At 41.0% G+C, this 14185-nt stretch overlaps 1 protein-coding gene across 2 annotated transcripts in view; it reads left to right on the forward strand.

The window, feature by feature from the left end:
- The first annotated feature begins 290 nt into the window (after positions 1–290).
- Positions 291–14185, forward strand: part of plppr2b (phospholipid phosphatase related 2b) — a 56369-nt gene continuing 42474 nt past the window's right edge. For both annotated transcript variants that reach the window (XM_028600502.1, XM_028600508.1), the window contains exons 1-3: positions 291–486; positions 1532–1661; positions 5674–5784. In XM_028600502.1, the coding sequence (XP_028456303.1) occupies positions 5674–5784 (111 nt within the window). In that variant the 5' untranslated portion in view covers positions 291–486; positions 1532–1661. The remainder of the gene's footprint in view (positions 487–1531; positions 1662–5673; positions 5785–14185) is intronic.

Below are 14185 nucleotides of genomic sequence, written 5' to 3' on the forward strand. Positions count from 1 at the left end.
TCTCTCTCTTACATGCATACAGATGCACACATACAATCTCTCTCTCCTTCTCTCTCTCTTCTATCTTTGTATGCACCAGCAACAGCCTCCCTCACCAAGCCTGTGGATCCCTTCACTTGACTAATTAGCCTTGAAGTGCTGTTGAAGATCATCATATTTAGCTTAGCGACCTAGCGGCAGAGTGCAGACAGATATAGACTAGGCTGGCTGGAGGCTGGGTGCCTGGCAGTGGGCAAGCTCTCTATCTCTCTCTCTCTCTATTCTCACTCAGTGCCGCGGGCTTCTCAGTGGCGGAGCGGCGGAAGTGAGGGGTGGTTTTGCTTTGAAAGAGACAAAAAGGGGAAAAGAGAAAGAAGCAGAGCTGAGACCACAACGCAACCACAGAATGGCAGTCTGCTGCAGGAGCAAATCCTCCTAGAGACGGAGACTCGGAGGAGGCAGCGGTCACTGGGAAGCAGCACTGTTTCCAGCATACAGAGATTTAAGGTGAGAGTTTTTCTAACCAGTAACCAGTTTTTCTAACCTTTTTTTTTTTTTTTTTTTTTTTTTTTTACAGTTTTTCTGGGAAACGTGTGTGTGTGTGTGTGTGTGTGATTGTGCATCTCTCCGACCCACATTGTTGAACCTGAGGTGCAGCACAGGAGCAATTATGTGCATGATGTTCTCTTTCTCTCTGTCTCACACACACACACGCACATGTATCAGCCGTGAAGGAACCACTTGTTGGACAAGTTGACGTGTAATGAATACTGCGATGATGGTCACTTGTGCTTGTGTGTGTGAGTGAGCCTGTGCATACAGGTGTTTTTTTTTTTTTTTTTTAAATATCAGTCTCTGCAAGCGTGTGTATGCACCAGTGTGTGTGCCAGCGAGATAGTGAGTGGGTCTTTTGTTGCCACGGTGCCAGTGCGGAGCTTAAAAATGCACATCATAGTGAACAACATGGACAGCAACAGAAGAGACAGTCAGTCATGCCAACTTACATTGCTTCTCATTGTGTGTGTGTGTGTGTGTGTGTGTGTACACAACCTGTTTTCTCTTTACTTAGCATCAATGAATGTCTTTCACTAATCAAAGCACTTTGTGCTGTACTGAGGCTCGACTATAGTAGAAGCTTGTACTTAAATTGGAGTAGAGGGATAATAGTGGGGGTGGTGCAGTGGATATGACACATGCCTATGGTGTGGTCGATCTGGGTTCGATTCCCACTGCAATACATCAGCCAATGTGTCCCTGAGCAAGACACTTGCTCTGACATACAGAGCAATTGTATGTCGCTTTGGATAAAAGCATCATTTAAATGACATGTAATGTAATGTAGTGGGATAGTGTGTCCTATGAGGCAGACAAGCATGAACCACAGCCTGAATAATTAACACACTTAAACACAGCGAGTGCAGTCTGTACTGCTCTGTCACTCAGCTAACATTGCACAATGCATACTGAAATACTGTATGTGTGGTTGTGCAAATTTAAGTTTATTTATTATTTACTTCATTTATTGTTGTGCACATTTATTTTGAATTTACAGACATTTCAACCATTTGCTGCCATAAACAAGTCTCATGTGAAGCTACAAATAGGGGACTGTGATGATAAATCTGTGATGTGGAACAGAGACAGCCAAGAGGGACTTCATTGCCAGATAATGGAAGTTCAAGGTGAGGTGATTTTGCAGGAATGATTTGATCCCCAACATGAAAATTGCAAGGAACGTTATTCAGTAGCTGGTGTGCAGCTTGCTTTACAATTTGTATACACCTTTTAAAAGGATATCTAAATTTGAATAATTATTTAAATCTCTGTTTGTTGCTGGTTTAGGAGTCTAGTAATCTTTAATATGTATGTATGTATGTTACATTTTTCTGTTAGATTAAACTGTTTGAGATGTGACAGGATTTACGTGAATGGGAGTATTACATCTTTAATGGTTTAGTTATTAATGCATATAAAGTAATCATCCTTTAAACATGTTGCAGCAATACTTAATAGCAGTGTTGTAGTCAAGACCAAGAGTTTGAGGGTTTGAGATCGACTCAAGACCAAGACCAGATTTGTGTTAGACAGCCAGAACTTCTTCTCCTGTCTCCCGCATTCACTTTCTTGGGAGTGTGTGTAAAGGGGGTAGGGAGAGGGGTTTACCGTGACACATTTCAAATTAAATATAAGTCGAGTTTCTGGTTACATTTGCAAGTTTTAACACATAGGCATAAGTCAGACACTGCACAGGCAATTTAGCGAAATCCCTGCAGTTGTGGCCTTGACCGGTCTTGGAATAAAATCCATAGTTCTCTTCGTCTGAGACCAAGACAAGACCAACTAAAAATGCGGTCGAATCCAAAATGAGACCTTCAGAAATTGGTCTTGAGACCAAGACCGGTCTTGAGTACTACAAGACTGCTTAATAGTAAGTACTTTGCATCTTCGGTGAACATGAATTATAATTAGGGCTGTCAAAATTAACGCGTTAATTTTTGCGTTAATTCTTTAATATTTAACTTGTTAAAAAAAATTAACAAAATTAACGCAGCTGTGTTTGTTCACTTCATGTGGCGGCTGAGAAATGTAATACGCCTCCATAACAGCAGGCGGCGCTACTCTGTATTGTTGCCCAAGTAATGAAAACCGGCAGCTGATTGGACAAACGCGTCACATGGGTTTGTTTTCTCCAGAAATCCAAAGCCAGACTGTCATGGCGGCCGTTCAGAATAGGATCTCATATTGTACTAAAATAGTTCACTGAAACATGTTTCTGAAAACATTTTAAGCGAGAAATAGGCCGTGCAGTTGCTGAATCTGTCTTCATTTCAGCTCAACAAAGGTCAGTTTAGAAGATTTTCGTCAGATTTTGAGAGACTAGTCACCTCATCCTGCTCGCCATTTCCGGGTGCGTCCCAACTGCCCTGCCGCCGACTGAACATAGGCTCGTTGGAGATGAACTGAACTCTCGGCTCGTTGGAGATGAACTGCGCCTCGCCTGTAAAGTAGACGAGAGCAGGCGACAGCAGCCGGGGACGGTGACAAAAATCTGCTCTCAAGTCAGACAGTTTCTAGCCGTTTCAGCAGCCTTCAGCAGGACTAAGCCAAATTGTTGCTGCTGTTGTTCTGAAAGATATTAAACATTATGAACTTAGCAGAACCTTTCCTTGTTTGTTTTTTTCTTCATATTTGCAAAGTTAAGTGATTTAGCATTTACATATCCATTATTATAAGCTTCAGTCTCAATTTCAAAAAAGCGATTAATCGCGATTAATTACAGCAAATTGTGCAATTAATTAGTTAATTTTTTTTTAGCGATTGACAGCCCTAATTATAATGCTTTAATTTAAAAGAACTTTGAAGAATTGGATTCATTCCAAGATAAAAAAAAAAAATGTGGTTCCTGACAATGTTTCTTGTTTCAAATGTATCATTTTACTATATCACTGATGAAGACATGGACGCATTCCAACCTTGTGAAATGGCTTCCTCCCCGCTCACCAAAAACGACCATTGATTGGGGAAAGGGCTGACACAGCAGCGGAGATTTCCCCTCAGGCATAAAGTCAGCAAGATAATTGTTGTCAAGGAGATGGAAGGAATAGGCTCGATATCTGAGAGGAGAACCAATTGGTGTTTAAATGGATAAATCATATTGAAGACTGCTGAGGGCAGTCGCTTTACGATTGATAAAATCATGATTTCAAAGTTCTTAGAAAAACTGCGTTGGCTGTTTGATTCAAAGAGTGAATGCCTTTTGAGGCGTCCCTCAACTTAAAAACAAAAAACTTTGACATAATTCACCATGTCAGAAAACCCTGAGCATCTCATGAGCTGGCCTTCCTGCACGAACTTTCCCCACCATCTCTTCCTCCGTCTCCTCCTATTCTCACTTTGGGGACCACAGCTTTTTTCCTCAACTTCTACCTGTTATCCCCTGATTGCTGTTGTTTCCCATTGCTGAGTCTGCTGGCTTTCACCCCACCCTCTTCACTTCTGAAGAGTCTCCGAACGTCTGCATCATGGCTTTGTCTCTCTTATCTCTTTCTGTCAGGTTTTTGTTTTTGATCATCGCTCCTCTGTTTCCACTCTACTTCTCCTCCTTTCAACCTCAACCCCAATTCTTTTGATTGCCTACCGTGTGTGTGTGTGTGTGTGTGTGCGTGTGCACCTGTGCGTGTGATTGCAGAATGTATCTTTGTGGGCATCTCTGCATATTAGTGAGTGAGTTTGTGTGTGTTGTGCATGTGTATACGTAGCTGTGCGCATAAAAAATAGGTGCTTTAACCCTGATTAGAGATGATGAGAGGATTCTCTTTTCGTGCTCAGACATAATTATTCATAAAATTTACAACATGGCGCGCACAGGCTATCAGCAGTGATGAAGGTCCCTGGTTTACTAATGGGTGGATATCACATTATGAGCTCCAGCTGTAAGGAGTGTTTATAATGATTGAAGATCTTAATTAGTTTAATGCATGGACTTCTATTGTTTATGGGGAAGGTTTGATCTCACACATATTACTGCATTAGATTTTGATTTTGTATTAATAATCTGAATCGGCAAAGTGACTAGTAACTACAGCTGTCAGATACATGTCGAAGTGTAAAAAGTACAATATATCCCTCTGAAATGGAGGGAAAGCATAAAGAAGCATAACATGGAAATAAGTATGAGCAGATGTACTGAGTTACATTTCACCACTGCTTGATTTTAAGGTTAATTATTTGCTGAGATGGGCCTTGAATGTTGGCATTGGACATAATAGCATGCAGGCAACTGTTTCCTTGCACCACCTATGAGCAGCACCAATGTTTCTGCCAAGGGACATTTTTGTGTATTAGGAGGTTTTACTTTTTATTTACGTTTTTTTTTTAAACTTGTAGCATATTTTGACACAAATGCTCAAAGAAAAGGAACGAAGGAGATGTGTTGGATTCTGTTGGTTGGTCAACAATATACCCAGCTGTAACGTCACAACCACTCACGTGTGGGCGTAATAACTGTGCACGGGGCCCTTTAATCTTCTAGTGGAAGTGACGTAGGCAGTAATGAAATCTGAACACAAGTGGTCAGCTAGAGACGTATGAGGTGTGAACGGCTTCGGCTGTCCACTTGTCTTTGGATCACCAAAACACATTTTAAAACAAGTGTAAATAGGATTTAGATACTGAACTTTCAGGTAAAAAAGAAACTCTCACCCTAAGATTTACTCTCAGCCCGACACTGAATATAAAAAGACTATTTGTTCTTCTGGAACTCATACGACTGTTTAGTGACTCATTGTTGTCACAAGGTTATGACTAATTCGAGGTGCCAGTCAGGTCTCTTTCCTTAACAACAAGTCAAGCCAATTATTATCCACAGCCAAACTTATAGTACAGGTTGGCTTGGCATGAGTTTACGGTTGAATTCTGAATTATCTTAAAGACCCAGGCTGCCCTATTTATTGTTTATTATTATGAGCACTACATTAAAATGATCAACACAACTTTATTTTAATTTCACATATTTGTCTGTGCTTGAGTGATAATATATTTTTTCGATGTCAAGTTCAAAATTTGCAATTTTAGTTTTTGCCAAACATGAAGTAGTTTGTGTTTTACTGCCCAGTAGCTCTGCACCCAGCATATCCTTTCAATTTAAACAGAAATAAGTAAAGTAAAGCTTTGCAATGACTTTTTACCCCACAGATGATTGACAGTCAGCTGTCAGCACAGAGGAGAGCGATGAGGAGCCTTCCTGAAGACAGCGGCCAGCAGAAGACCAGCACCTACATCGTGCCCTGCTTCCTCTTTGTGGAGGTGAGTGTTTGGACACATTTTGTTCAAAAGGGACCAGCATGCAGCACCATGGTTCACCTATTGTGTTCATCAGACTTGACTGTGCTGATATTGTACAGTTGCAGTGGCGGATCTAGAAAATTTTACATGGGGTGGCAAAGGGGTAGCGAGAGATCTTGGCAGGGTGGCAGGGGAAGACGGTAAATGGGAACCCCCATATGTAAACGAACGCACTGCTATGCCCTGCTATGCCCCGCAACACCCTGCTACGCCCTGAACTGCTACAACTACTATTTCTAGTCATAGTTCCATTATCTTTATTGTTACTATAATTGCCACCGTTCACCATACCAACTGACATAATTATTATGAATCATAATTCTCTATATCTGTATATCTGTATCCGTCTCTGTGTCCCAACCGGCAGCGGCAGATGGCTGCTAATTATGATCAAACAAAAGGTCAAACAAATGCTATAATAGAGAAACTGTAAAATATAATTGTTTATGTATATGTAAATCTTTACATATCTAACCATATAACATATACAACCGAATGGAAATAGCCAAAAACTGAAAACATGACATGTTATGCTGCTGTACTGCAATTTATATAGAAGGAGAATATAAACAAACCATATGGTCCAGGGGTAACTGCAGGACTCTTCCTCCTTGTCATCTTCATCTGCCTCCTCCTGATCACTCTGCCTCTGTCCCTCTCTCTGAATCTGCAGCCTCCTCCTCATCCCTCACAGTCAATTCTTCCTTTCCCTTTTCTCTTTCACTTATTTCTGCATCTCCTTTTGTGGTCTTCTCCTGCTCTGACCTGCCTGGTCTCTCCAGTTTACTGCCTTCTCCTTCTTCATTTCCCTCCTTCTCTTCCTCCTGTACACTACTCTGAATTTTCTTGGCTGGCAGTATCCCCACTTTTACGCTTCAGCTAATATCTCCAGCTACTCTGGCCTGCAAAAGTCAAGATGTGAAAAGCTCTGGTTATCCTTGTATTACATTACACTGTAGGGCCCTGTAGCTAATAAGTAGCCTAACAAACATAACATCAGAAGAGATTTATTACATGCACACAACAGTTATGTTTAGACTAGCCTTCTTAATCCCATTGTATTTGTTGTTTTCCCAGTTTGACAGTAAAGGATGTCCCCTGGTTTAATTTGTGGAGCCTTATTAACGTGATATATGAGAGGAAGTACTCCTTAACTAATCACATACAAATGATCGGTCTCAGCAAGCACTGTGTAGTGTGTTGTAATGTAACACCACCGAAACGGCGACCCTCTGTAAACGTTATGAATTCAAACATGCCAGTTTGTAATATTTTGTATTATGCCGTTCTTCTCTTAAAGTGCCCATATTATGAAAAAAACACTTTTTCTGGGATTCGGGCATGGATGTATTAAGAGAACCTGATACAGTGATTGGCGGGAAGCCCCTTACGTTCCAATGAGAGTGCTCAAAAGCGCATTAAGACAACATGGAGCTTGGCTTTTCCGCATTCTTGGCCCATGACGTCACGGTGGACACGCGCACTAGCAACAATTTGTTTGTGTTGTCGTAGCAACCGGTAGAAACATGCTCGTTCATGAGCTTATCTTCCGTGTCTCTTACAAGTGGCGAACTCATGAACTCGCCTATTTCATTGTCTAAAATATTCACTAACATTAAACATTGTGTTGTCGTTGTTCCCGATCGTTTACATGCTTAGCTAAATAAACGATAGATGTATTTAGCTAGACAACCAAGGAGATTTAATCATTATGTCGTGCTACTAGCTAGTTAGCTACTAGCTAGCGCTAGCAGTTAGCCTGCAGTTTGGTGAACAGAGCTCATCCATGGCTTCATCTCTCATCCACGTTAAGCTTTACAGCATACAGCCCTCGGATGTATCATAGGAGAGAACCAAGGCGATGTAATCACTATGTCTGTAGTAATGTTATGTAGGCATGATCTTAATACAGCCATGCTAGCTAACCCTGATGTTAGCAACTAGCTAGCGAGCCGATAGCCCCGCCAGTTTGGGAAACGCTAATGACGTTACATCCACATAACAGGCTTTACAACATACATACATCCCTCGGATTTATCATAACTTCATAAGATAATACCATGGACGTATTAATAGAACACATGGTGAATAACAACCATTAGCTATATCCATTATTACAGCTAGCTACATGAGCTCGGGAGAACAGTCATGTGAGCAGGCGTGCGCAGTCCCGTGGGTCTGCTCGCGTCCATTATGCACGTTCATCATTTAAAATTGAATAATTCTGGATTTGCTTCTAGTGAATGTTAAAAATCTTAAAAACGTAACGTTTTAAACAAGGACCCTTTCAGTGTTCGGGCTGGTAGGTTGATATACCCCGAAACAAATTATCCGCTGAAATATAGACGTTTCTTTCGCCATGTAATGTCTATGTGAAAAGTCTTTCTGGGCCATGGGGTGCAGTACCACCGTTATCCGCTAAGCCCATGTTGGCATGCACTTAGTGCTCCTCCTGGGGGCTTGGATTCGGGGTGTTATGTTGTGTCTCTGGTGCTTTCACACGCATACTAACTTTGAAAAAAAAAAACACCTATGCTGTTTTGAGTGAGATATGGGTTTCTGAATGTGTCCTGTCTTCAGTCTCCGGGTGAGCTGTTCAAAATCTGCCCGTCTTTCTACGTCACTAGCCGAAACAAGGGGGCTAGGGGGCTAACCGTTAGCATGCTAGGTCGTTCTCAATGGCAAAACACTGCTACAACACATACAAATTCAGCCTAATCTACAAAATAAATTGCATAAAACTACTTACATGTCCCTGTTCTGCAGGTATTCCACACAATGTTGGAAGTGCACCCTCTTTTAGAAGAAGTCTCCCAGCTAATCCTGCCTTGTACAGGCCGAAGTTGGAGAAACAGCTAGCTAGCAATTGTGAGCCTTACCTAGCTACTGTGCCAACAAAGATGTTACAGAAGTTGAGATGTCTCACTCTGTAGCTAAAACAGAGACCTGACACAGGGTGAAAGTGGATCTGCAGCAATGGGCAGTACAACAAAAATATGGTGCTTTTTGAAAATTAAACCATGTAAACCAATTATGAACCTGAAAATGAGCATAATATGACCACTTTAAATCTAAAATGAAAACTAATCTAAGAGCAGAATGCTGACTGTTGATGCTAACTCGCCTTTAGCATACATTACATTTATTACAAATTTAACTTTTTAAACTTCACCTGGGGAAACTGACTTCACCTTCAGAGGCTCAGGGGCAGCTCAGTCGCCCCGGTCTTTGCCGGGATGCAGGGCCACCACACCGCAGCAGACTCTCTGTGTTCCAGCCAGACTGTGCAAACGCTTGCTCTGCATGTTTGACGTAGCTAAGTATTTGAGGGGAAGGGGGCTAAGATCACATCTACAATTATTATTTATTATTAAGTAATATAAATGAATTGTTTGTTTCAATGTTTTAAGAACCTTGTGTACATAGTGGCAGTTTGTTTTTACAAGCACAGTTTTTTTTGAACACCAAAGTTAGGGGGGCAGCTGGGGGGGGCAAGGCCCTACAGTAAAGTTGCGTAATATGCTGTGTAGATGAAGGTTGTACATGAAAGTGGGCAGAAATGAAGCGTTAGCTACAGTATATACTGTGTGGAGTCACACAGAGCAAACTGATGGACACACATTGAAAGCACATTTACCATCTTCTGCCTCTGAATGCTCCTCTTCCTCTTCTCTTTTATTTCTTACCACATCTCTTTATTCCAGCATTTCACGTTTCTCATGGCAGATTAACAACAATGAGCTTCAATTGGGAAATTTCATGAATTAGCTACATTGTCACAAATGGGTAATTACCCTCAGTCTGCAAATCAATTTGAGATAACATTCAGTGGTCTATTGCTGAGGTATTCCCGCAAAAAAGACCCTCTCGAGTGACCTTTTTGCTCAATACCTTTCCTCCACTCCTCTGCCCTTCCCCCGACTCTTCTTCTCTCCTTGTAATCCCTAAATGACCTGATGGAGCGCTCATGGCCTCAGCTGCATTTTCTAATTAATTGGCCTAATCAAGAACGGAAACCCAATTAGCCCGTGCTGCCGCTAACACGCTCCAGGCCTGCAGGTCCTTTGAGCTACAGCAACGATAGCTGAATTAGCTGTTTTTATGAAATAAAATAGTCTTTTGAATTCACCCAAAAAAATGTGATGTTGCATTCTTATACAGGTTAAAATATTAAAGCTTGAGGTTGGTGGAAAGTCAAATGGTGCCATTGAAAGTTGAATAGATGAGTCAGAGTCAGAGTTTTGCAATTGTAGATATAGCCCAGAGCCAAACAAGAGAGCTGAGGATAGATATGGACGTTTTTGTGTCCCACCGGTTGAACAAACTTAGGTAAACACAGATCTTGTGAAAACCTGGCCTCGTTTAGGGTTTTTTAAAGTTTCTAGTGTAAACTGTCTTTGGAAAACTGCATATTTCTTTAGTGTACCTGCTGTAGCACCTCAACTGAATCTCCTGAAGGATTTTCTTCAACCTCGTTCTTCCTCTCCTTTCTTTGTACTCATTCACTCATTCACAACATCCTCTTGAGATCACAGTACAGCTCTCTGCCTCACTAAATACATGAATCCTACACTCTTTCCACATAACACTCCTCAACAACACACACCTCTGTTACCGCTGCATCTCTTTATAGCACAAATATCTCACAATCCCTGCAGGTCTTAGGCTTTCTTTTCTTTTCTTTCATTGTGCTTTGGTATTGGCTCATTCTCAGCATCCTCTTGAGGGCTTGTTATAATGATCTTCCAGCTTTCTAATTTTTTCATAGTGCGTCTATGCTATCTTTAGGCTTATATCTGTCAGTGGTGCTCCTCCCCTCCTCCAGTATTCTCTTTGAGGGTCTCTTGAGTACTGCCCAGTCACTGTTTTTATTCAGATCCTCCACATCACTCCTTTCCTTCACTTATTCCCTTGAGTAATTACATCTTTTGCACGATGGATCTCTCCATTATTCCCCTTTACTTGTAAAGCTTCATCTCCTCCTCCCACTCACAAGCCTGTCTGCTATCACAAAGACCTCCTTTCTCCCCATTCGTCCTATCCAGCTTCATGTTCCCTCATGGGTCTCGATCACTTCTTCGTTGTTCTTTTCATTTCTCCCCTCGTTTCTGTTCACCCCTTCCTCTCAGGGACCTTGTCCTCATGCTCACCTCATATCACACAACGGAGGGTAACATGCAGGAGGAGTTATGTGCAGCTGATACTGTCTCTGCTCTTTGCAGTTTCTATCCCATTTTGTCACCTTACTGTAATCACCCCTTTCTCCATTGTTTTTGTTTTGTTTAAACAGGGCCAGAGGTGGGGAGATGTAAATCTAAATTGACTTTAATGACTATATATGCGCTTGAATGAATCTGTGTACATTGCAGTAGTTTAATAAAGGGCATTTTTAAATTCAATTCCCCCTTCTAATGTGTTCATACTGAAGCAGCTTGCTGTAGCATAGCTCCCCCCGGAGGGCACTCACTCTTTTGTTGTTACATTAGCATCTCATTACCCAATTTTTTTCCCGATTCAAACGCCCAGTCTTATTTCTTTTTTCTCTCTTGTGATCTTTTTGCTGACTCCCTCTCTCTTTCCCTCTTTTTACCACAATCTAACTCTCTGTCTCTCACTGTCAGGCTCTCTCTTCCTTTATCATTTTATCTTGATGGCCTTTTTCCTAGTTCTCAGTCAAATCCCGCTGTCAGTTCAACGCTGCTTAATCTCAAGGCTTGTCTACCATCTCTAACTTTGATTAATGTATCTCTCGCTCCTCTATTTACACTTTCCATGTTTCTTCCTTCAACTGTCTTCCCTCTGTCTGCCATGGTAATTGTTTTCTTCTTCTAGATTAAAATGTGACAACTGGCCTTATCAGTTTCCTATTAAAACGAGTGAAATTTCACACAATTTTGCTTTTAGCTGCATACTGTAGCTCTCTTTACTCTTCTCTCCTGTTTTCACTCCATGCTACTGCTGTTGCTGCCATCGTGCTGCAAAGCCACACAAGAGACTGGTCTGCAGCCTAACAGATGCACTGCTTCAAAGGACCCTCTTTAAAAAGTAATGTTGATACAACTGATTCCTGACTTGCTATAGACACTGGTGGATGGGAGGAAGGTTGTAAGTTGGTGTGATCTAGGCCATACAGGCCTCCTGTGAACATCTGTACTGAAGCTGACTTCTGAAAGTCAGCGTGACTACAAGTGGATTCTTTGAGTGGATCTTACTGAGCATACAACTTGCATCCAGTGAGTGGTAGTGTGTGGTATCAGCTGTAACAATAGTAAGATAATCATTACAGTGGATGTACTGTAGCTGCTAATTCATGGCACCCAGCCTTTGCAGTGTGTATCCTCGACTGCCAGCTCAGAGTAGCTGAGCCTCCTCCTGCCTTGTTGGCTGCATCCTCTTGTGGTACAGCCAGTTATGTAGAGTAAACAGACTGCTGAGCATCGGACCACATAATGTTTTACTGTAGGTCTACGGCCCAATGCTGTCTGTGATGATACTTTAAGGTCTCGGTTCATGTCTGCTTGCATCTTTCATTGCCCAGCTTCCCTATAGACACCTAATTTGTGCCTGATCAGTCATTTCTGCCTAGTCCATAATATTTCTCTCATGACTTTTTTTATTTAATGCAAAAATTTGGTGCATAGGTTTCTGTCTCAGTTTACATACTGCTACTTTGCAACAGCAAATACGTTTTAAAGGAAGTATATTTCTGCCTCAGCTGTATTATTTCAACATACTGAGGAGAAGTTGTTCACATATCTGGCAAGTTCTTGCAATGCGATATTCGCTTGTAGCAACTAAAGCAGGATTCAACTTTTTTATGGTTATGTTTATGTACTAAGTGAAAGGTGAACTCCACCAATTTTACATGTCAAAGTCTGTTTACAGGTCTTTGGGAGTGCTACTGCATACTGTATGTGAAAAAAGTTGTATAAAGTGTTGTGCGGCTCCAGAGGGAGCTTCGCGAAATCTACCTTAAGTGATGTCACTCGAGTCTGCATTGGTTGGGGCTGAAGAATACAAGGCCAGACCTGTGTAGCCCGCTCCTTATCTCTGCTTGAGGCTAGCAGCTTGAGGCTTCATTGTGATTTAACGTAGGTGCCAGGTTTTGACAAGGAAGTAGAATGATCGCTTGTTCTGCTGCATCAATTTTGATCCTTGTGAATCCCGGTATCCCGCACTTTGTATGCCTAACTAGGTTTTCTATCAACATACTGAGCAGACACTGTTAAACACATCTGTCAAGTTCCAAATTGTTGATATTAAATGTGTGTGACCAACCCTCTACAACTTGTGTTAGGTACACAAACACAGCTTTTCCTTCATTTAAAGAAGCTTTGCCACTGAACATAATCCAACAAGGCAATTAAATTTCCTACATGAAATATTTGGCAAAAATAGTAGTATATAAATATAATTTCTAGGAAAAAGGGTTGCTCCAAATTATTTCAGATCAAACTTTTGTTGTGTTTCATCTGTTTTGTTGCTGATCATAGATGTTTCAGTGCTTGATTTTGCTGCCAAGTGCATCAACTTCAAGAAACACCTTACCCTGCTTGTTGACATGATTCTGTTGCTGTGTGTAAGCACAGACAGCAACTGACATCTTTCACAGTTTTTTGGTTTTGGTGTGAAGGCAGCACAGCATCAGTTGCTCCAATAATGAACAGCATACTAAATGCATCAGACCTACTGCTACAGTCCCCTACAACAAAGCATCATACTCTCTACATGTGCTTACCTTATCCATATTCCCTGCTGGTTTTGATAATGCCTCAGTACATTTTCTTCCCCCGAGCAACCCATTTGTTGCAAGTGTTTACTCTTTTCTAAAGATGTTTTTTTTTGCTGTACTTGTGCCAAGACCACCCCCGACCAAACTGTACCCGCACTTTCTTCGTATCTAAGCAGAAAATATGCTTACTTAACTACTCTAGTAGTGCTCCTTTTCATACTAACTCCAGATTTACCTTACAAATTCTTCTGTTACACTACATCTTGATGTAGAAGCAGCTTAACTTCAATGAAGCCATTTTTTTTTAAATATACAACTAATGATTATCTTTAACATTGTTTTTTTTTTTAATCAATCTTTTTATCATTAACATGTCTAAAACACATAAGAAAGTCAGCAAAGAGAAAACAATTAATCGCATTTTATATATATATATATATATATATATATATATATATATATATATATATATATATATATATAATTGTATTGATTCATTCTTGGGTGTTTTCATGCTCATTTTTTGAAAATAATTGCACAAATTATTTTCATGTGTCACCTCCCTCTTCAACACCCACATGCACACACACCCCACCACAAAGACACAGTAACAGCTCGTTTTCACATTAT

This window comes from Perca flavescens, chromosome 2 (assembly GCF_004354835.1).
Source record: "Perca flavescens isolate YP-PL-M2 chromosome 2, PFLA_1.0, whole genome shotgun sequence".
Lineage (NCBI taxonomy): Eukaryota > Metazoa > Chordata > Actinopteri > Perciformes > Percidae > Perca > Perca flavescens.